This window comes from Hippopotamus amphibius, chromosome 12 (genome assembly GCF_030028045.1).
Source record: "Hippopotamus amphibius kiboko isolate mHipAmp2 chromosome 12, mHipAmp2.hap2, whole genome shotgun sequence".
Classification (NCBI taxonomy): Eukaryota; Metazoa; Chordata; class Mammalia; order Artiodactyla; family Hippopotamidae; genus Hippopotamus; species Hippopotamus amphibius.
This window is the reverse complement of record NC_080197.1, coordinates 73,116,969-73,140,861: the sequence shown is the minus strand read 5'-3', so window position 1 is coordinate 73,140,861 and position 23,893 is coordinate 73,116,969. Positions and strand designations below refer to the sequence as shown.

The 23,893-nt window shown below is 37.1% G+C and overlaps 1 protein-coding gene and 1 pseudogene across 1 annotated transcript in view; one reads left to right on the top strand and one right to left on the bottom strand.

Annotated features, from left to right (window-relative positions):
* The window catches only part of LOC130834041 (ovostatin homolog 2-like), a 41,643-nt gene extending 37,228 nt beyond the window's left edge, over positions 1-4,415 (bottom strand). Inside the window, 5 exon segments of the mRNA XM_057704140.1 lie at positions 1,526-1,546; positions 1,962-2,014; positions 3,143-3,329; positions 3,852-4,035; positions 4,351-4,415. Coding sequence (XP_057560123.1) covers positions 1,526-1,546; positions 1,962-2,014; positions 3,143-3,329; positions 3,852-4,035; positions 4,351-4,415 — 510 coding nt within the window.
* Positions 4,416-4,597: 182 nt separating this feature from the next.
* LOC130834040 (ubiquitin-conjugating enzyme E2 S-like) lies at positions 4,598-22,797 on the top strand (annotated as a pseudogene).
* Positions 22,798-23,893: the final 1,096 nt, after the last annotated feature.

The window sequence follows — 23,893 nt, the reverse complement described above, 5'->3', positions numbered from 1 at the left end:
TTGACTATTCTAAACCACAGCTAAAAATTTAAAACTCAATGTGCATGCTCTGGGGTTGTGCTCTTCACAGTATGGTGGCCCCGCACCAACAGGTGCACAAGGAGATACTCCTAACAAAAACTTGTCAAGATTGTCACTGGTTTGTATTTGATCTCTAAGTTGACCATGAATTGCATGCTGCTAAATGGCAGTCCCACAATTAGAAAGCATCCTTAATGCCACGCTTCCTTCTTCATTTGTTTTTAGCATACTGAAGCTTATGTGAACCTGGTTCAATAAATGTATTGATATCATCCAGCCATGATTAAAGATTTCTACAAAGAAACAAAAACGTTACTCAAAACTCACCTTGTTTTTTTGCTTTCCTCTACAATAAAGTCTAAAAAGTTAGATTAATTTATTAGACTTCCTTTCAGTAAGGATTACCCACATGATCGAGTGTTGGCCAATGACATGTAAGTAGAATTCATTGGGTAGAAATTCTTTCCAAAAGAATCAGACTCAGATGCCATTGAAAATAAAGTAACATATTAAGGATGACAGAGAGGTTAAGTAGAAGAAGCCTGAGTCATGTTATGCTGTTACTGTCCTAACCCTGAACTGCCTGCAATCAGATGCAGTAGTTTATGAAAACAATAAACTTCTTACTCATTTAAACCAGTGTTAGTTAAGCTTTCTGTTGCTTTCCATGGAACACAGCACTAGCTGAATTAAAATATTAAAATGTGAAGATAATATTATTTATAGATTACTAATAATGCAGAAAACATGAGAATGGCTGATATTCATTTATAAATATTTATATTTATTTATCTTTATATTTATAAAGGACAAATTATTTCTCACCCATATAACAAAGTCAAAACCATTCAAATTATAAAGACTATTTGAAGTACATATTTACATACATAATCATTAATGATGAATTAGATCTCAGTGCATTAACCTTCAGAATTAATCAATAGTAACAGTACATGTTATATGTAGAAATTAAAATATGTATTGGATTTGATTGATATAACCTATTTACTGACAGGCATGAGATTTCAATTAACTTTGAAAGCTATACTACACTACACTAGAGATTTGAACTGGTAGAAGGAGTTGTGAACTATCTTCTGAAAGCAGAAAGCAGAGTCCATTCTATAATACCTTCTGGTATAATTCTACATTTTTAGGTGTTTATGATTTCCATTTTCTTAAAACAAGATGTGGCTAAATTTAAACTGAGAAGATCTGGTAGCCAAAACCAAGCAATTTAAAATGTAAATCTCCCTGAGAAAGAGCCCAATCTTTTATTTTTCCATAAAGACCCAAGTCACTGTATTTGCCCCACAGCCAACAATAAAAGTGGCAGCCCTTTCTTTGGATCTTCATCTGATGCCTTACATTGTGTTTGTATGTAAAGACTTCTCTTCCTACTGATTTCAGTTATCTTAATTTCTCACTGTGCATAATGAAAACTAGACACACATCACTATTTAGCTGAAAATTTTAAATGATGGGTATGAAAAAGATCTCTTACCTGAAGTGTGATCAAGGGATACTGAAAGAAGAAAGAAAAATTCAAGTTAATGTTGTAATAGTTCATTCTTTTTTTTTTTTTTGCCAGATATTGCATTATGAAGATTATCTGTCTTAAGTTGTGAGACTTATCCCTAGCTTTCCCAGAGGGCAAAGTTTCTATAGTCAAAGATGCCAAGAAAACTCAAAATGTCAAAGAGATCCAAACCCTGCTCTGGAAAGTGGAAAGCAGGTTCCATGGAAGCCATTTTTTCTTATAGGATGACAAGACCTAAAGAAGTATAAATTAATTCACTGTACAGGAACATTTTGGGTTTAAATTTGAGGTTTATCTTTGAAACCATGCCTATATATTTCTCCATACTCATGGAAAGATTCCCGACGACAGCAATAGATTTGTTTAAATTTCATTGCACCATTGAAATTGCTGAACTCACCACATCCTTGATAGGTGTGAACTTAGTATCCAGTGTCACAACACGAGCTTTAACTACAAGAAAAGAGGAAGAAGAGACAATATTTTTTCTTGTTATTTCTCTCCCAGATTTGAGTGCTTATAACTAGACATGGAATTACTTGCCTTGCTATCATGGAACACTGCACTTCCTTCTCCCCTAGCTCTGACTTAACCCTTTGAGATTTGGGTTCCCCTTGGAAAGATCTTTTACTGTGCATTTGCAGTTCCTCTGCTGCTGATGATCTGGTGTTACCAAAGCTGACACTGTGTGCCGCCACCACTGGAAATTCTTACCCTAACAGCCCATAGGGATGTCTCAAAAATTGGTGGCAGAATTAGTCATAGAAGGACACATGTGAAATATGTATGGCAAGAGTTTCATGTAATTTTCCTGGAAAAATATATTGATGTTAGCAAACTTTAAATTAATTTTAGAATTCCACAAAAAAACGTTAGCTACTTTTGTATATGTAACTGTCATCATATTGCGTTAATAAGTCCAGAATAGAAAGGTGGATTCAGAAGGACTCAGAAGGATATGCTCTTTGTCTTGGCTCTGTAAATAAATTATTGGCTTTTGTCAAGTAAATTCTGATCTTTGGTGTTCTTTCTGCTACCTTCTACTTTCAACAATAATAAAGAAAATAGAAGGGCTCTGCCTCGGTTATCAGATTTATGATTACTTTTACTGTATGAATAACAATGCTGTTAGTAAATATCATTTACAAATTACTTACTGTGTGCTGGGTACAGTTTAACATTGATTGTCTTATTTTAGTCTCACAATATTTCCGTAAGTGAGATACTTTTACTATCTCTATTCTACAGATGAAAAAAATGAGGCTAAATAGAGATTTAACTAGCTTGCACTGCTATTAAGTTATAGAGTAACACACCCCATGCTTGTAGCCATTGTATTATGTAAGCTTGTCAGGAGAATTTGTAAACAGTGAAATAGCATGCAGAATTGTAAGAAACAAAGCATTCAGTGATTGGAGTTGGAGGGCAATATTTCATCACCGACCTAGACAACCTGTCACCATTCTAGAAATTCTTGACTCTGAACACAGCAAGATTAAATTTATGATTGGGTGTTTGGATTTAAATTTAATCATGTGTTTGGACTACTTAAAATTGCAAGAATGTGTTTCTAAAATGAACGATAAGAAGGAAACATAAATATTGACTTACCATTCTCTCCAGGTTTATAGATGGGTTTATCTGTCTGCACAAAGGTCACTGTCTCTTCTGAAGCGAGCGCTACAGATCTCCTCTCAAAGATTTTAAGAGTGTTTCCCTTAACCAACAGTGTCACAAAAGCCATCTGTTCAGAGGACTTGTGAGAAACCTGTTTATGTTAAAGAGTAGAGAATGGGAAAATTATTTTTAGACATTTAGATGGTAAACACTGTCTTAATTTGCTTCTCAGGCTAAGAGAACCTTGGAAATCCATTATTTCTTTATGAGAGACAGGATCAATTGTTACAATTCCTTTATTTAGCATGAAGACAGTTTCTAATAAAGTTACTTTTGTCTTCTTGTCTTCTATTTTCTTTTTATGTTCCCCCGAGTCCCAATCCTGAATCCCTTTACCTAATTCTCTATCCTCATATTGTTAAACAGTTCTACTATCTAAAAAGCAGTGATTACATCTTATTACCATTGCCTGTAAGAGAAAAGTACAGTATTTCACAAGTTTTGTTGTCTATATTACTTTTCCTTTTATTTGCCTCTCAATAATCCTCCAATTTTCCTTCCCAGCTTCCACAACTTAACCATATCAAGATTTGTTATTTCTCTAAAAATAGTTTTTAAGTAATAATTTCATCTTCCCATCGGAAGCTCTGAAATGTCAAATCCAGTGCCTCACCTCAAAATTTGCACAAGCATAGAAGTTATCCTCTTCCACAGACTTGTCAAAAATCGTGGTATTGGAGCCATCATATTCTAAGCCAACACTCAAGGACACAGATTCATTAAGGTTTAAAAGGTGGAGACAAGCTTGTTCTGTAGAATGACTCTGTATCACAGAGGAGACCCACAGGATATATTGCCTATGCAAAGACAGTAATCAACACTCTAAACAAGGAGAAGTGCAGAACATGAATGCGAAGCAATCTTAGCTTATTGAAATTTTCCTGAAACATACACAGTTTTCATAATATTACAATAAACTTGAGTATGCATATGCAGAAAGTTATCTTAAGGAAAAAAGTCAGTTCCCTTCATACACTTGTTTAAAATTTATAAGGTAACCTGACACTCCATCTCAGAAGTTGAAATGGCAAAATACAAATTTTAACCCAGAGCATATTTCATAAGGCCACTTTGCTAGTACTTTAATAATAGAAAGTATAACATTCCCTTACGGTTTCAAAGCTGCAGAAACAGTAAAATGAAACAAAAAGGTGCTCAGAAAAATGGTAGGCACCATTTTATCTCAATGCCCAAACAATTAAGATTCAAGACAAATATTCTCCTCTTTCTCTCTGTCTGTCTTTATTAGAAGTCAGCTGTCTCAACACTTCCCCTTCCTTCTTCTCTGCCTCTCTCTGTACATTGTTGCTTTTATATAGTCACATAATGAAGGATTAATTGATTTTTGGAGCAAGTATCATGGACGCACCAATCACATTTAGATCACCTCTCCCATTACTTCTATGGGGCGGTGTCACTTTACATAAAACTTCCTTCTTAAATTCACCAGATGCTGATCTGTTTTTGGAATCAGCAGCACAGGTTGGACAGGAAGAAAGAGAAAAACAAAGAAAACAGTTGTGTGACACTTAGGCTTTCATTAGGTTATTTTATCTCCTCTCTCACAGGGCTGACCGCAGTATCAAAAGCATTAGTCCACAGGAGTTAGCACTTGGAAGAAAGTACCTCTCTAAATTCCTGTTATCGTTTCAAATTCCCAAAAGTAAATTTTCTAGGCTTCTGAGAGAAGTAGCATATCTGATGTTGCCAAAACCCAGGTGCAAATAAATATCTCAATATAGGCTCATTTTACAGATAATTGAAACTCTTATTTTTCTATAAATTCATAATACTGACTACAACATTTCAAATATTGATATGTGTTCAACATTTCCTATGATTTTCTTAGTGAGGTTTTTTTTAATGATCAATATTCTTTTCTAGGCTAAATGAGAAAAAAATGAATGAAAAGGTGATAACTGTATACGTGAGTACGTACACACATACTACTCACTCCTTGAAAAAAATAAATAAAAAGCTTTACCATCATTATTGCAAAATATTTCTACAAGGAACATGAGCCGTACCAGAGAAACTGACAACCTCTTAGGCTCAGTGTATTAATTCTTACATTTGTCATCCTTGTCTTTTTCCTCTCCCTCTCCCTCTCCTTCTTCTTCTTAGTTTTGTTAACACCCTTTCTATTTCAAGTATTGATGGAGTTAATGCACCTATCTTGAAGAATGATACATTGGCTAAGGAAAGACTAGAATTGGTTTCAGTCCTTTAGAAATAGGACTGGAATGCTGCAAGAGCAAATACAAAGGAAACAACAGCAAAACCAACTATAATCCATGAGGAGGTGGAGTGGAACTCCGAGGTGTTAGGAACATGAGCATGGGGCCCTTGGTTGACATTTCCAATTCCAACGAAGCACTGCACATAAACCTTGATCATGTTCTCGCAGCAGAATTGAGGCATCTCTCCCTTCCTCATTTCAATTTAGGACTTTTGTTTTAAGTCTGCCTTTCCTTTAACCCTGTATAAGAGGCCAACTCTCTTAAAATCTCTGCTACAGGGCTAATACTCGACTGTTGACCTACGCTGACAGTTTTAATATTTAATTTCTTTCCATTGGAATCTCAAACTGTTAGTCTCTGTTTTTGACCAATACCTTTTCCTCTGATAGTCCCTTAGGCTTATTAATAGAACCACTTCCTACAAGCTGTTCCTCACACTCGTAAGTTGCTAGTTTCCAAAACAATTGAAGTTCACCAGCTTCCAGTTAGTGTTCAAGACAAACAGCACCACGAGGCAGACTGTTCATGTCAAAGCAACTGATTTTTTTCAAGAACTTTTATTGAGATACAGTTAACAGACAATAAACTGCATATATTTATAGTGTACAATTTGGTATCCCAATCTCCCAGTTCATTCCCCCCCCAACCCTCCCCGCTTTCCCCACTTGGTGTCCATGTTTGTTTTCCACATCTGTGTCTCTATTTCTGCCTTGCAAACCAGTTGATTTGTACCATTTTTCTATAGTCCACATATATGTGGTAATATATGATATTTGTTTTCCTCTTTCTGACTCACTTCCCTCTGTACGACAGTCTCTAGGTCCATGCATGTCTCTACAAATGTCCCAGTTTCATTGCTTTTTACAGCTGAGTAATAGTCCATTGTATATATGTACTACATCTTTTTTATCCATTCATTTGTTGATGGATATTTGGGTTAAAGCAACTGATTCTTTATTTCCAAGGCTGATGAATCCAAAGTAATGAAACTTCCCTAAAATATTTGCATTTTTCCAAATGGGAAAATTTTATGCTGAGTAAGCAACTCTATTCATCTCACCTTTAATCAAGGCAAATTATTGTTAACAAATAAATGTTTTGTGCTATTCTTTTAAACCACCTTGGAAACTAGAATGTTTTTATGATATCTCTTTACACAGACATAATTTTATCTGATTAACATACCCCCAAATATTTTTATCTGATTAACATGGTTAATGGGCCCTTATTTCAGAAAATTCATTTATGAATCTAACAATATCTAATGAATACTTGCTATGTATCTGCAAAGCAATAATGTTAGGTTCTAGAGATAACAAGATGAATAAGACACAGTCCTTTAAAAGAGTTTACTTCTAGTACAGAAGTCAAGAAAAGAAGAGAGGAAAGAGGGAGGGAGTATAGGAGAAAGCAGGGAGACAGGGAGTGAGCTTGAAGGAAGGAAGGAACTATTGAAGAGGCAGGGTATTTACTGAGTTCTTAATAATTAATAGGCAGAGTGCTAGGTGCTGATATTGATAGTCTTATTTAATCCTCAGAAAAGACAACTTTAGATTCATTATTTATTCTTATTTTACAGATAAGAAAAATACAGTATCAGAAAAAAAAACCCCACTAATTTTCATAGAGTGATCCAGAGAGTAAGTGGTTGGGAAAAATTTCTTTCAATAATCAAATTAAGTGACATCAAAAGCTGTTTATATGTAAGAATATGAAAGAACATGGATTAATGTACTATGCTCTAAATTCCTCATACGTTTCTGCTGAATAAAGGGATGTATGATAGAAAGCAGATATTACGTCATCATCACTTGACAGATTCAATGCTATTTAGGTCATTGTTGTTCACTGCTATGGGACTATCTCTATTCACTTGTTTATTCGGTACATGTTTATTGAGTACCTACTATCTGCTAGAACTGTGGTAAATGGTGCGAATTAAGAGGTGAATACAAGTCATTGTAGTTCTGTCAGGAAAGGCAGAGGCTAAATAACTAATTGCACAATTAATTATTTCATTACAGTGATGGTAAATATTACAGAGGAAAAAGAACACACATTTTCATGAAAATGTGTGTTGGTGGGTAGGGGGTGGGGCAGGGGTTACTATTGAACCAGGTCCTGGTAATAAACAGATGAATAAGACCACTTCTTTTCCTAAAATAGGTCATTGTCCACTCAGCAAGATATGTAAACATAAATTGCAATGCTGTGTGATACAAAGACTATCCTATATTGAAACTATGAGCAACGCTCAATGGAATCCCATTAAAATGACAAATGGGAAGTTGAAAAGAATTTAATAAGGAGGTTTTGAGTTGGCAATACTCATATTAACATGATTATGAGTTTTCCAGGTAGCATAGAAACTGAAGTAACAGCTTAGGGAAGAAAATTATAAAATTATAATCAAATATTTTGCGTGTTTTAAAAACAATAGCAGGCTCTGTTTTGTTGGAGAAAAGATAGTGTATGAAATGACTTTCAATAAGCCTATTGAAAAACATTGTGATTGGTTTGTGAAAAGTCTTTTTCTTGTGCTAAGGAGTCTGAATGTTAGTTTGAAGAGTAATGAACGTAATAACTGTGTACTCCATGGAAAAGAGAAAGGAGTGAGAGTGAAATAATGGAAAGAGAACCATACATGATAATATGCTTGATATTTACTGTCAGAGGCACAAAGAAAGAGCCAGAAACAAATTTGGACTGACCTCTGGCAAAACAGGCTCTGAGAAGACATGTTTGAAAATATAACTCAAGCCGTAGCAAAACAATGTATTTCCATTAAGTGTATCACCATTGCATCACTGTGATATTAGAAAGTGGTAAGAGATATGATGTATAAAATTATATGAAATAATGTGGCAAGAGTCATACATAAATGTATCCTTTTAAACATCACTGTGGTCATCACAGTGAATCTGTTCAAAGACTACCCTAAGTTACAGAGGTAATACCCTGAACAATGGCAATATGTCTTCAAGAAATATAACAGAAGACCTAAATAGACATTTCTCCAAAGAAGACATACAGATGGCCAACAAACACATGAAAAGATGCTCAACATCACTAATCATTAGAGAAAGGCAAGTCAAAGCCACAATGAGGTATCACCTCACACCAGTCAGAATGGCCATCATCAAAAAATCTAGAAACAATAAATGCTGGAGAGGGTGTGGAGAAAAGGGAACCCTCCTGTACTGTTGGTGGGAATGTAAATTGGTACAGCCACTATGGAAAACAGTTTGGAGGTTCCGTAAAAAACTAAAAATGGAACTACCATATGATCCAGCAATCCCACTGTTGGGCATATGCCCAGAGAAAACCATAATCCAAAAAGAAACATGTAGCAAAATGTTTATTGCAGCACTATTTACAATAGCCAGGACATGGAAGCAACCTAAATGCCCATCAACACATGAATGGATAAAGATGATGTGGCATATATATACAATGGAATATTACTCAGCCATGAAAAGGAATGAGATGGAGCTATATGTAGTGAGGTGGATAGACCTAGAGTCTGTTATACAGAGTGAAGTAAGCCAGAAAGAGAAAAACAAATACCGTGTGCTAACTCATATATATGGAGTCTAAAAAAATGGTACTGATGAACCCAGTGACAGGGCAAGAATAAAGATGCAGATGTAGAGAATGGACTTGAGGACATGGGGTGGGGAGGGTGTGAAGGGGAAGCTGGGATGAAATGAGAGAGTAGCATTGACATATATACACTACCAAATGTAAAATAGATAGTGGGAAGTTGCTGCATAACATAGGGAGATCAACTCGATGATGGGTGATGCCTTAGAGGGCCAGGATAGGGAGGGTGGGAGGGAGTCGTGGGAGGGAGGGGATATGGGGATATATGTATAAACACAGCTGATTCACTTTGGTGTACCTCAAAAACTGTGGCACAATAGTGTAAAGCAATTGAATTCCAAATAAATAAATAAATAAATAAAAATTATACTCATCAAAAAAAAAGAAATATATATATTTTTACTCCAATTGTTAGATTTTGAGGCAGTTTTGATTTAGGATGAAGAAGAGGGAGAGGGTGAGATTGACACTAAGGGTGAATGTTATTGCAATTCTCTGCAAGACAAGGAAGACAAAATGAATATATAGGTGAAGTGATCACTGAAGTTTTGTATATATTAATTATGAGTTGACTGCAGTACTCCAAAGAGGTGATACCCAGTAAAGCATTGAAATAATAAATCTGGTGCTCTGAAAAATGTTGGAGATGTGGATATCAATTTGAGAATCATTACACCATACAGATGATGTTTAATATCCTGGATGTTGCTAAAATTATATAGGAAAACCATTTATAAAGGGAAAGAAGATAGCCAATAGTAAGAGAAAGACAGGTGAATAAATATCTGGCTTCTCTGCTATTTCAGATGGGTGATATTGACCAGACATGGGGCAATTTTGGTTTGTTTCCCTAGCACCATTGAGTTGAATCTGAAGCAATGCCTTGAAATGCTGTTTTGACGTTATATGGTTTACATGTTACATGTTTTCTCTAAACAACAAGAAAACATTTTCTTGATTTTCCCAGCTGCATACTTAACGATAGTCCATTTTAAGGGACAGACATTTAAAATCTATTTCAGGTTTCCTGAGAACACCTTGAACTTCTAGTTCACCTCTTTGAAAGTTTAAGTCAACACTACTACAAATCAGAGTATTGCCCAAGACCAGTAATGTATAGGCAATAAATTATGTTTCAAAATAAACAAAACTATTCAGTTCCTGATGTTGTAATCCACTGAAAAGGAAATCACCTTTTCCTGCTTGACACGTGAAATTGCCCTTCTTGTCCTTAGATGTTGATCTCCTGCATCACTGACTAATTGTTAAGAGTTGCCAAGAAATTTCTAATCACGCAATGCCTACCTGCAGATGTGTGATTTAAAAAAAAGGTAGTGGGGGAGAAACATATAGATAATGAAGAGCCAAGCGAAGACATATGATGTAATTAGGTTTACAGAGCTACGCAATTTTTTTTTTTTCAATTTTGCAAGTAAAGCTAACAGTGTCAAAGATAGGATTTTATCCAACATCATTTAGGGTCAGTTTTTATCCTTCCATTTGCAAATGGAGTCCTACAAAATGCTACCACCATACAGTAGTCTGACATCTTTAGTTCCACAGCTCTTTTCTTTACTAGAGAAAATATTAAAAGCTTGAGATGTGTAAGAGGGGGAAGGATGTGTAAAAATGATAAAAATATGATGTAGTATTCATAATTATGTAATTTATCATTGAAAGCACCATCTGTCTGGAAATTTCTGTTACTGTTGTTGGAAAAACATGGCCTTAACAAAACATTTAGACTCCAACTAGTACTATTCATTAAACACAAAGATTTAGTCATTGGTTCAAAAAATATTTATTAATATGTGTTTTAGTTCCTATGATAGGGTAGAAACAAAGAAAAATAATATATGGTTTATTTTCTTCAAGAATATGTTGATATAATTGGTGAAATAAACACAAAATCAACTGCATACCATGTAAATGCAGTAAATAGAGAAGCAAACATTTTAGGAAGTTTTCTACCTGAAGGAGGGCAGGATCAAAGAGAATTCCACCAAAAAGGTAACAATGGAGGATCTTCAGGTTTTTAATTTTATTGTTATCTAAAAATTAGAAGCCTTAATCAGATGTTGTATTTTATACCCACGACTGTTGTTACTCTTTTTTTTTTCAGTTTTTATTTAATATTGGTGTAGAGTTGATTACCAATGTGTTAGTTGCAGGTGTACAGCAAAGTGATTCAGTCACACGTATACATGCATCTATTCTTTTTCAAATTCTTTTCCCATCTAGGTTATTGCATAATATTGAGCAGAGTTCCCTGTGCTATACAGTAGGTCCTTGCTGGTTATCCATTTCAAATACAGTAGTGTGTACATGTCAATCCCAAACTCCCTAACTTTCAACTTGAATAGGCCGAATGGTACAGCAATCAATGAAACTTGGATGAAGCTAGGTTGTGAAACTGTGGGACTCCCCCCAAAGTTTGAATTTGAAACCTGGATGCTAGTTATGAGTGATGAGGTATGATTTTCTCTTTCCTTCCTAGAATAAAAAGGGGTAAAATTTCACTAATCTGGGCTTCTGGATTCCTCCGAAGCAGTGGAACTCTCCCTCCTTATATTATCAACTCCCAGATTGATAAAACCTACGAAGATGACACTTCTTTGAAGAACAAGGGAGGCACTGGGAGGTTGTATGTTTACATTCTTGTGTATATTTTCCTTTGCTTGTTAAATGAAGAGGTAGTAACATAAAGGGAAATAATCCTAGCTTAGTGGGTTTGACCTATTTCACTGTGACCATCTGGGCAATCATCAAACTACCTTGAGCTTGGACACCTAGCTCACTGTGATGACCATGATGATATTTGTTTATTTATTTTAATAAACTTATTTATGTATTTATTATTTATTTATTGGCTGCATTGGGTCTTCATTGCTGCACACGGGCTTTCTCTAGTTGCGGAGAGTGGGGGCTACTCTTCACTGTGGTGTGCAGGCTCCTCACTGCTGTGGCTTCTCTTGTTGTGGAGCACGGGCTCTAGGTGCGTGGGCATCAGTAGTTGTGGCACACAGGCTCAACAGTTGTGGCTCACAGGTTCTAAAGCACAGGCTCAATAGTTGTGGTGCATAGTCTTAGTTGCTCTTTAGCAAGTAGGATCTTCCTGGAGCAGGGATCGAACCCATGTCCCCTGCATTGGCAGGTGGGTTTTTAACCACTGTGCCTCCTAGGAAGCCCCAACCATGATGATATTAAAAAAAAAAAATGTATATATGAGTCTTGCCACATTATTTTGTATAATTTACACATCAGACTTCCTATCACTTTCTAATATCACAGTGATACAGTGATGATACATTTGATGGAAATATGTTCTTTTTCTATAGCCTGAGTTATATTTTCAAACTGACCTTCCCACAGCCTGTTTTGCCAGAGGCCAGTCCAAATTTCTTTCCAGCTCCGTCTTTGTGCCTCTGACTTAAATATCAAGCATATTAAGTTAAATTGTTATGACACTCATGGAATGAGATACAACATGACTCAGTAATTTGGCTCCCTTGCCATCCTACAGTCAATTCACTCATAGCTGATCGTGAACTTTCAGGAATACCTCCAAGGCGTGATTATCAAATTGCTCATGCAACTTCATCACTTCCCTCTTGTCGTTGGGCTCCTGTCAATGCCTATAACCTAAGCATTGCTGAAAGGCCTCAAAGTAATTAAGTAGGTAAGGATATGAAAAGCAGGATACTTTGTTTAAAATATTTTGTCATTCATTTCAGAAATAATTACTGAGCACCTATTATCAGCCAAATCTTGAAAAAGGTACTGGGAATTCAGCAATAAATTGAAAAGATGTATGTGCAACTCACTCTAAGATATTTTACAACCTAATGGGACAGACGTTAAAAACCAGTCACACGAAGTGAGAGAGTAGCGTTGACATATATACACTGCCAAATGTAAAATAGCTAGTGGGAAGTTGCTGCATAACACAGGGAGATCAACTCAATGATGGGTTATGACCTGAAGGGCTGGGATAGGGAGGGTGTGAGGGAGTCGCAGGAAGGAGAGGATATGGGGATATATGTATAAATACAGCTGATTCACTTTGTTGTATAGCAAAAACTGGCGCAGCAGTGTAAAGCAATTATATTCCAATAAAGAGCTTAAAAAATAAAGTCAAACAAACAAACAAACAAAAAAAACAGTCACAGGTCTGCTGCACATGGTGGGGTGTCACTCCAGGACCTTGCTTCAAACATAAAATGTAGAAAAAAATGCAAATCAGAAACTTAATGACAGAATAGTTTGCAAGGCTTAAAAATGCAGTAAGTCCTGCCATATGTGACATCATGGATGAACCTGGAGGACATTATGCTAAGTGAAATAAACCAGTCACAGAAGGAAAAATACTTCGTGATTCCACTTGTATGAGGATCTAAGGCCCCCATCCAGGTGGAGGATGGAAGGATGATGTTGACCTTTTCTGACCCTTGTGACTTCAATCAACTAAAGCTTGGACTCTGTCAACCTCTGCCCCAATTTTATGCAAAATTTTCCTCTGCTCAAGTCCCTGCATGAATATGCATGTACCCTTAGCGTAAAACTTCCTCAATTTTGCTCTTCATAGAGACCCTGCTTTGGGAAAGATCCCTGGTGTTCTCCTTACTTGCTACAAGTAATAAATTCTTCCTTTTTCTGGAAAACAACAACAACAAAAAAACCCAGTTACAGTACAGTATAATATGTGCCTTGATAAAAGCAGTGCAGGGTGCAAGACAAGTGCTTAAGAAAGATGCCAACCACACGCCTGAGCAGCAGGGAAGTGTACCTCTTTAAAAGCACTATACTGCATGGGAAAGATAGACTATGTTTTTAATGGGAGGATATGTCTGTTGTTGGAGTAAGGAGTAGGTCTCAAATGAAGGTAAAAAGTGTTCCACAACTTAAAAGTAAGAAAAAGTCTGTCATGAACAAGGATTCAGGATGGCTAGCATAGCTAGAATGGAAAACAAGAGAAAAGGATATAGCAAAACTTGAGGCAGCAACCTGGGGTACCAAATCACGAGGCCATTGTTTTTCTACCTTGTCCAAATGACAACTGTGGTCTATTAAAATGTTTTACATGGGGGAGTAACAGGAACAGTTTTTTTAGATTGGTTTATAGTTGTTTTATAATGTTTGTTAGTTTCTACTGTACAGTGAAGTGGAGTTCCCTGTGCTATACAGCAGGTCCTCATTACTTATCTATTTTATACATATTAGTGTATCTATGTCAATCCCAATCTCCCAATTCATCCTAACCCCTCTTTTCCCCTCCTTGGTGTCCATACCTTTGTTCTCTACATCTCTGTCTCTATTTCTGCCTTGCAAACTGGTTGATCTCTACCATTTTTCTAGATTCTGTATATATTTGTTAATATATTATGATATTTGTTTTTCTCTTTCTGTATGACAGTCTCTAGGTCCATCCATGTCTCTACAAATGACCCAATCTTGTTCCTTTTTATGGCTAATATTCCACTGTATATATGTACCACATCTTCTTTATCCATTTTTTCTGTTGATGGATATTTAGTTTGCTTCCATGACTTGGCTATTGTAAAGAGTGCTGCAGTGAACATTGAGGTGCATGTGTCTTTTTGAATTACGGTTTTCTCTGGGTTTATGCCCAGTAGTGGGGTTGTTGAGTCATATGGTAATTCTGTTTTTAGTTTTTTAAGGAACCTCCATACTATTCTCCATAATGGCTGTATCAGTTTACAGTTCCACAGGAATAGGTTTTTGATTGGGAATTGGATTCAAGAAAGTTCTAATATTGATATTATTCAAATTCACTAACCAAAGATTCAGAACATTTAGGATAAACTTGGTCTTTTACATCTGTCAGTCCACCCATCATCTCTTCAGCATGGAAGATTACCATTTTTCCTTTTTGAGGGAATATTTGGTGAATGGTTTCATATGCTTTATTAAGTTGAGAAATGGATTTCAACATGGAGAAAATGTTTATTAGGAAAATATTTAGAAGGAAAAATAAAGAAAGCAATACTTATTGAGCCTCTATTGTGTGCCCGACCTTATGCTGGGTACTTCTGTGTGTATGTTTTCTCTTGCAGATTTAGCCTGGGAAAAGGGAGATGATGAAGCATGCGATGGATTACATGGCAACCAACTCTGACTCACATGACTTCAGATATGAGTCCACGTTCCTAACTAGAGTCATAAAATCCCAGGAAATGAGACACGGATGTTCCCTTCTAAGAAACGTTGCCCTATGGTGCTCCTGAGTTGCCACCTTGCCAATATAAGAATTTCTTTACTCCTTTGATACTCTGGAGCCGTCTCTCAATCTTGGCACTACTGATATTTTGGACTGGATAATTCTTTGTTGTGGGAATGTCCTGTGCATCATGGGATGTTTATCAGAAGCCCTGACCTCTACTCACCAGTTGCTAGTAGCATCTCCCCCAGTTATGACTCCCCAAAATGTCTCCAGACACTGCCAAATGTCCCCTGAAGGGCATTTCATAATATTCAAAAATTTTTTAAAGTTACAATGCTCTTTTATATTTTTAGGAGAAAAGAATTTATTCTAATGGACCCCTAACTGAGCTAGAGATCAAGTCATCTTTCTGCTGCTGCCCCTAAAGCCTGACAAAGGGCTTGAAAGGGTAGAATTCACAGCATCATTCATTTATTGTGAAAGAAGGATGTTTTTTGGGACAGTCTGAGAAATATAATGCTGAGAGGTAAGAACAGCAAAGCGACAGGTAAAAAGTAGAAACAAAAGGTTACATTTCCAATTATCATTCAAGAATATAAAATGAGGGACTAAGGATGCCCAAAGCTAAACAACATTTCTGGAATTTAAAAGTCATACAGTGCTCTTTTAATAGTTTTCAATATATATTTTAAATGAAATTCATAAGATGTTATATCTTTTTAAGGGAAACAAAAGTAAAAATAAACAAATGGGACCTTATCAAACTTAAAAGCTTTTGCACGGTGAAGGAAATCATTGACAAAATGAAAAGACAATCTACTAAATGGGAGAAGATATTTCCAAATGGGGTTAATATGCAAAATATATAATGAACTCATTCAACTCAATATCAAAAAACCAAACAACCAGATTAAAAAAGGGGGAGAGGATCAAAATGGGCATTTTTCCAAAGAAAACATAATGCTAATAGGCACATGAAAAGATGCTCAACATCACTAATCATCAGGGAAATGAAAATCAAAACCACAATGAGGTATCACCTCACATCTGTCAGAAAGGCCATCATCAAAAAGATAAAAAATATTGTGTTGGTGATGATGTGGAGAAAAGGAAACCCTAGTAAACTACTGATAGGAATGTAAATTGGTGATGCAACTATGGAAAACCATATGGGAAGTCCTCAAAAAATTAAAAAGAGAACTACCGTATGATGCAGCAGTTCCATCCCTGGGTATTTAACCAAGGAAAATGAAAATGCTAATTTGAAAAGATGTATGCACTCCAATATTCATATTGGCATTATTTATAATAGCCAAGATGTAGAAGCAACCTAAGGGTCCGTCAACAGATGAATGGATAAAGAAGATGTGGTATGTATATACAAGGGACTATTAGCCATAAAAAAGAACGAAATCTTGCCATTTGCTACAACATGGATGGACCTAGAGGATATTATGCTAAATGAAAAAGTCAGACAGAGAAAGACAAATACTCTACATTGTCACTTAAATGTGGAATCTAAAAAATAAAACGAATGAATACAACAAAATAGAAACAGACTCACAGATACACATAACAAACTAGTGGTTACCAGAGGAGAGGGGTCGGGGGAGGACCAAAATAGGCAAAAAGGATTAAGAGGTACAAACTACTAGGTATAAAATAAATAAGTTACAAGGATATATTGTACAGCACGGGGAATATATCCAATATTTTATAATAACTTTACATAGCATATAATCTATGAAAATTTCGAATTACTATATTGAAACTAATATAATATTGCAAGTCAACTATACTTCAATAAAAAAGATACCAATGTGTTCCAGGGCATGATAGAAGATGGGAGAATAGGATCCATTGATGTGAAGAAAGCATAGTGATTGATTGGACTTCCAATGCACGTGAGTGAATCCAACCCCCAGATCTATGCTTTTGCATGATTTTTGACAAAACACCAAAGTACAGTATCTGGCCTAGTTTATAGAATCACACGTTTCTCTGTTCCTGAGCCTTCTGTTTGGTTACACACCCTACCTTCCCTATTTCTTCAGTGTACAAAGGTCTCCTTATTCCCTGCACTGCCAACTTGGAAAAGTTGTTCTATGCTCACAAGGGAGCATCTGATACCTCTCCTGAAATCTCCTTGGAGCCCTGGAGTGATTTCATAAGTCTAGTTTGAACAGGCTTCATAGTTACAGTGACTATTTGGACAAATGTAAAAGAAGGCCGTCTTTGACTCTAAAGAAGGAATCTTTGTCCTAATAATTTAGCAAAGTCCTGAATGTGACCATCAGAAGCCCAGGAACCTACTTTAGGACGCTAAACGAATTACTTGGGACTCTTTCAGATCCCCATCAGCCTATGTGGCACCTCTGTGAGAAGATCCAGGTGGATACAGACAAAATGTATTGCTGGTTCAGCAGAGCTTAAGTTGGGTTTCTGGCCCTTGGATCAATTTATTTTATTCATTTCTATTTAACAATAAACACATGGAGCACTTTCAATTTCCTAGAACCTGTATTATAAATGTTCTTTGACATTCATTTTAATTTCCATATATTAAAATTTTGGTGAACACTTTTAATGAAAGTTATAGAATGCAGTGCTTTCTAATTTGGTGTTTAGTATGTCTAATTGAATGCTTTCTAACTGGATTTTCTATATCCAAGTGGACAAGTTTCCTTGGCTACACTTTTTTTTTTTTTCCTCAATAAAGCTCTTTTTATTTATTTTTTTTATTTTTATTTTTTATCATCATTCACATTTTTTTTTATTTTTTTTATTTTTTTGGGGGTACACCAGGTTCAATCATCTGTTTTTATACACATATCCCCGTATTCCCTCCCTTCCTTGACTCCCCCCCCCTCGAGTTCCCCCCACCCTCCCTGCCCCAGTCCTCTAAGTCTTCTTCCATCCTCGAGTTGGACTCCCTTTGTTATACAACAACTTCCCACTGACTATTTTACAGTTGGTAGTATATATATGTCTGTGCTACTCTCTCGCTTCATCTCAGTTTCCCCTTCACCCCCCGCCCCCCCCATACCCCGAGTTCTCCAGTCCATTCTCTGTATCTGCATCCTTGTTCTTGTCACTGAGTTCATCAATACCATTTTTAGATTCCGTATATGTGAGTTAGCATACAATATTTGTCCTTCTCTTTCTGACTTACTTCACTCTGTATGACAGATTGTAGTTCTATCCACCTCATTACATATAGCTCCATCTCATCCCTTTTTATAGCTGAGTAATATTCCATTGTATATATATGCCACATCTTCTTTATCCATTCATTTGTTGATGGGCATTTAGGTTGCTTCCATGTCCTGGCTATTGTAAAGAGTGCTGCAATAAATATGATGGTACATGTTTCTTTTGGGATTATGGTTTTCTTTGGGTATATGCCCAGGAGTGGGATTACTGGATCATATGGTAGTTCTATTTGTAGTTTTTTAAGGAACCTCCAAATTGTTTTCCATAGTGGCTGTACCAACTTATAGTCCCACCAACAGTGCAGGAGAGTTCCCTTTTCTCCACACCCTCTCCAACATTTGTGGTTTCCAGACTTTGTGATGATGGCCATTCTGATTGGTGTGAGGTGATTCCTCATTGTGGCTTTGATTTGCATTTCTCTGATGATGAGTGATGTTGAGCATCTTTTCATGTGTTTGTTGACCATCTGTATGTCTTCTTTGGAGAAATGTCTATTTAGGTCTTCTGCCCATTTGTGGATTGAGTTATTTGCTTTTTTGGTATTAAGCTGCATGAGCTGTTTGTATATTTTGGAGGTTAATCCTTTGTCCGTTGTTTCATAGGCAATTATTTTTTCCCATTCTGAGGGTTGCCTTCTAGTCTTGTTTATGGTTTCTTTTGCTGTGCAAAAGCTTTTAAGTTTCATGAGGTCCCATTCATTTATTCTTGATTTTATTTCCATGATTCTAGGAGGTGGGTCAAAAAGGATCTTGCTTTGATGTATGTCATAGAGTGTTCTACCTATGTTTTCCTCTAGGAGTTTGATAGTGTCTGGCCTTACATGTAGGCCTTTAATCCATTTGGAGTTTATTTTTGTGTATGGTGTTAGGAAGTGTTCTAATTTCATTCTTTTACATGTTGCTGTCCAATTTTCCCAGCACCACTTATTGAAGAGGCTGTCTTTTTTCCATTGTATACTCGTGCCTCCTTTCTCAAAGATGAGGTGCCCATATGTGTTTGGGCTTACTTCTGAGTTCTCTATTCTATTCCATTGATCTTCCTTTCTGTTTTTGTGCCAGTACCATGCTGTCTTGATCACTATGGCCTTGTAGTATAGTTTGAAGTCAGGAAGCCTGATTCCACCAACTCCATTTTTCCTTCTCAAGATTGCTTTGGCTATTCGGGGTCTTTTGCGTTTCCATACAAATCGTAAGATTTCTTGCTCTAGTTCTGTGAAAAATGCTTGGCTACACTTTTGATGCTAAGTTCCACTTATGTGTGTTGTAATATGTGATTTTTAAAAAGTAAATTTCCATGAGAATTGTGGAAAAAGCTTTTTTTCTTTTATGATACAGATTTCAAAGTGAATATTGGTGTACTTGTCATTTAATCTATGTTTCATGAATCAACACTGGAGACCACTAACTAGCCAGAGCCACATGAAGATAGAAAAATTCTAGTATTTAGTTTCTCCTAATTGATACCTATCTGGGTGGTGTAAAGCCTTTCTACTCAAATTGTGGTCTCTAGACCAGCAGATCAGCTGCATGTTAGAAACTCAGCATCTCAGACCCTATCCCAGATCCACTGAAACGGAATCTGCATTTTGCAAAGAATCTCAGGTGATCTGTGTGCATTTAAAAAAAGACTAGATTGATATTAGGCCATTTGAGTCCTATTCTCCTGGTTCACTGCTGTTAGCAAAGCAACTTCAAATGTAAGGGCAGACACTATAAAACTCCTAGAGGAAAACATAGGCAGAACACTCTATGACATCCATCAAAGCAAGATCCTTTTTGACCCACCTCCTAGAATCATGGAAATAAAATCAAGAATAAACAAATGGGACCTCATGAAACTTAAAAGCTTTTGCACAGCAAAAGAAACCATAAACAAGACAAGAAGACAACCCTCAGAATGGGAGAAAATACTTGCCAATGAAGCAACGGACAAAGGATTAATCTCCAAAATATGCAAGTAGCTCATGCAGCTTAATACCAAAAAAGCAAATAACCCAATTCACAAACGGACAGAAGACCTAAATAGACATTTCTCCACAGAAGACATACAGATGGCCAACAAACACATGAAAAGATGCTCAACATCACTAATCATCAGAGAAATGCAAGTCAAAGCCACAATGAGGTATTACCTCACACCAGTCAGAATGTCCATCATCAAAAAATCTAGAAACAATAAATGCTGGAGAGGGTGTGGAGAAAAGGGAACTCTCTTGCACTGTTGGTGGGAATGTAAGCTGGTACAGCCACTGTGGAAAACAGTTTGGAGATTCCTTAAAAAACTAAAAATGGAACTACCATATGACCCAGTAATCCCACTCCTGGGCATATACCCAGAGAAAACCTTAATCCAAAAAGAAACATGTAGCATAATGTTCATTGCAGCACTATTTACAAGAGCCAGGACATGGAAGCAACCTAAATGCCCACCAACAGATGACTGGATAAGGAAGATGTGGCATATATACACAATGGAATATTACTCAGCTATAAAAAGGAATGAGATGGAGCTATATGTAATGAGGTGGATAGACCTAGAGTCTGCCATACAGAGTGAAGTAAGCCAGAAAGAGAAAAACAAATACTGGATGATAACACGTATATATGGAATCTGAAGAAATGGTACTGATGAACCCAGTGACAGGAAAGAGTGGAGATACAGAAGTAGAGAATGGACTTTAGGACACAGGGCTGGGGTGGGGGGCGAAGGGGAAGCTGGGACGAAGTGAGAGAGTAGCATAGACATATTTACACTACCAACTGTAAAATAGATAGCTAATGGGAAGTTGCTGTATAACAAAAGGAGATCAACTTGATGATGGGAGATGCCTTAGAGGGTCAGGACAGGGAGCGTAGGAGGGAGTCACGGGAGGGAGGGGATATGGGGATATATGTATAAACACAGCTGATTCACTTTGATGTACCTCAAAAACTGGTACAAGAGTGTAAAGCAAATATATTCCAATAAAAAGCTTTAAAAAATGTCTAGACTTTGCTCCCTTTATAAAACAAGATGGTCTCTAAATTCACCTCAAGCTCTAAAATTCACTGTCAAATGTGTGAACAATTTTGCATATATTTCAAGAAGACGAATATATTTTAAATGTTCCTTTATTTTTGCTTTAGAGAAGAATTGGACATTTCTGTTGGAATATATTCATTCTGCAAATACGTATTGTGCTCTGTCTTCCCTAAGGACAGAAACTGGTTGTTTACAAAGGTATTCCAGGGAAGAGCACAGTCCCCGAAACACAGTAAGCATGCAGTAAGTATGTGTAAATAAATGAAAAATTGTATTAATCTAAAACTATTCCTGGGGACAGAAGGCCGCCTCAGCCATGGAGACCTAGCTACACCGTCCTGCACTCCTTTTCCCATTCTTCCTCATTATGCTAAGCCTTGGAATCATAAAGAAGTATACATGTGTTTCAGGACTCTCTTTAAACAAAATCTTAACAACTTATATTAAAAACAGCCTCCTTCAATTACAGACCTAGAACCTAGGAGGGCCAGAATTTCTTCTCTCCCTCCCATGAGGTGAAGAAGGATCCTGCAGAGTTACAGTGTGATGTACATGCTTCAAGATCTTTTCACTTGCTGTTTCCTCTGCATGGAAAGCTCTTCTTCGAAAATCTTTAAGGCTCACATCCTCAGTAGCTTCAAACCTTTCTCAAATGTCAACTATTCAAGTCCAACGTAGAGAACCTGTGCCCCACATCATCCACCTGGTATCAAGGAGGTAAGGATACTTGACAATGCTGACTGCTGCTGACGCCACAATGGCATCAAAGGTCTTTCACAACCGAGAGGACCTTACTGACCTGCAGGTCACCACTGAGGACCCTGCAGGGGCCTCATACACGGGAAGCCTGTTCAGCATGAAAGTCCTGCTGGGAAAGGACTTTCCTGCCTGCCCACCCAAGGGCTACTTACTGACTGAGATCTTCCACCCAAATGTGGGTGCCAACAGTTATGATCTGTGTCAACGTGCTCAAGATGAACTGGACAGCTATGCTGGGCATCCAGCGTGTGTTGCAGAACGTCAGGTGTCCTTTGGTCCGCACTGACCCCCAGGCTGCCCTCCCACGTGGTGGCGGGCTGCCTGCTCTGGGAGAGCTACGAGGAGTACCTGGGTGGCCAGCAGGCTCACGGAGATCCATGGGAGGTGCAGGCGGGCCCGGGGGCAACAGGGCCGAGGGTCCCATGGCCGGGAAGCACGCAGGTGAGAGCGATAAGAAGCTGGAGGCCAAGAAAAAATGGACAGGAAGCTGGAACTGTGGCACCTGTAGTGGTCTCTTGTCTCCCACCTCTGACCTGACCTGACCCTGACCCCCAACTCTGTCAAGTTATTTAAATTATGGCTGAGGTGGGGGAGGGCAAGGGGAGACTCGGACCTAGATCTTGTTTTTCTAAATAAAATTGGAGAAGAAAATAAAAAGTAAGGTCTTTCCTTACCTTACTATTTTAAATTGAATTATTCTGGAGTATGTCCTACTCATGCTCCTTGCTTTCTTTTTCTCATGGCATTTATTTATCCTCTTAAGACAAACTATATATACTAATATATATATGTACATATATATTAAATACATATGTGATAGTATTTATAATATGTTGATATATTAAAATTTATTAAATGTATATTAAATATAAGATTATATATCTGCACTTGTCTGTTGATTGACTTCCCCACTAAAATGAGGGCAAAGATTTTGTATCCCCAAAACTAAAAGAATGCCTGGTACTGAATATGTGCTCAATTAATATGTATTAAGTGAATAAATTTAGGGATTCTTCTTGTACTTTCTGTGCCTCAGCCCTAGAATCAGCCATTTGTCCAATGAGTCTTTGTTTCTTTGAGAAGAGAATAGTAATTAGAAGTCAAGATCTGGAGTGGTAGCAAAGGTACATAGATGACTGGTGGATAGATCGATAGCTGGATACATACATCTGTATTGGTAGGTTCACACTGATATCTCTCATTCTAATCCGATATCTCAGTTATTCTGCCCTTCTGCTTTTCAATATTTGTAGTACATTTTCCAGTTGAGAGAAACATGGCTGTTTTTATCTGTAACACGTTTATTTATTTGTTCAATTCATTTAATGTGCTCAATGTAATGAATCTCCACACCAGCCCTGGACACCTCCTCCACCTGCCAGCTCTTCCATTCACCTGGAACCTGCTTCTGCCTGACGCCCGTTCCCTTCCTCAGCACCTGATAAGCTTCTAAGGAGCCTCCACGTGTGGCTCTTCCTCCACAAACAGTCCCTGACATCGCCACATCAGGAAGGAAAGATGGAAAGGAAAAATGAGGACGGAAGATAGGAAGGAAAAATGGGAAACAAAGGAACAATAGGAGGGGTGTACATTTTATTATTCATTATTTCAGCCAGGAGTTTGTTGAATCTATTTTGT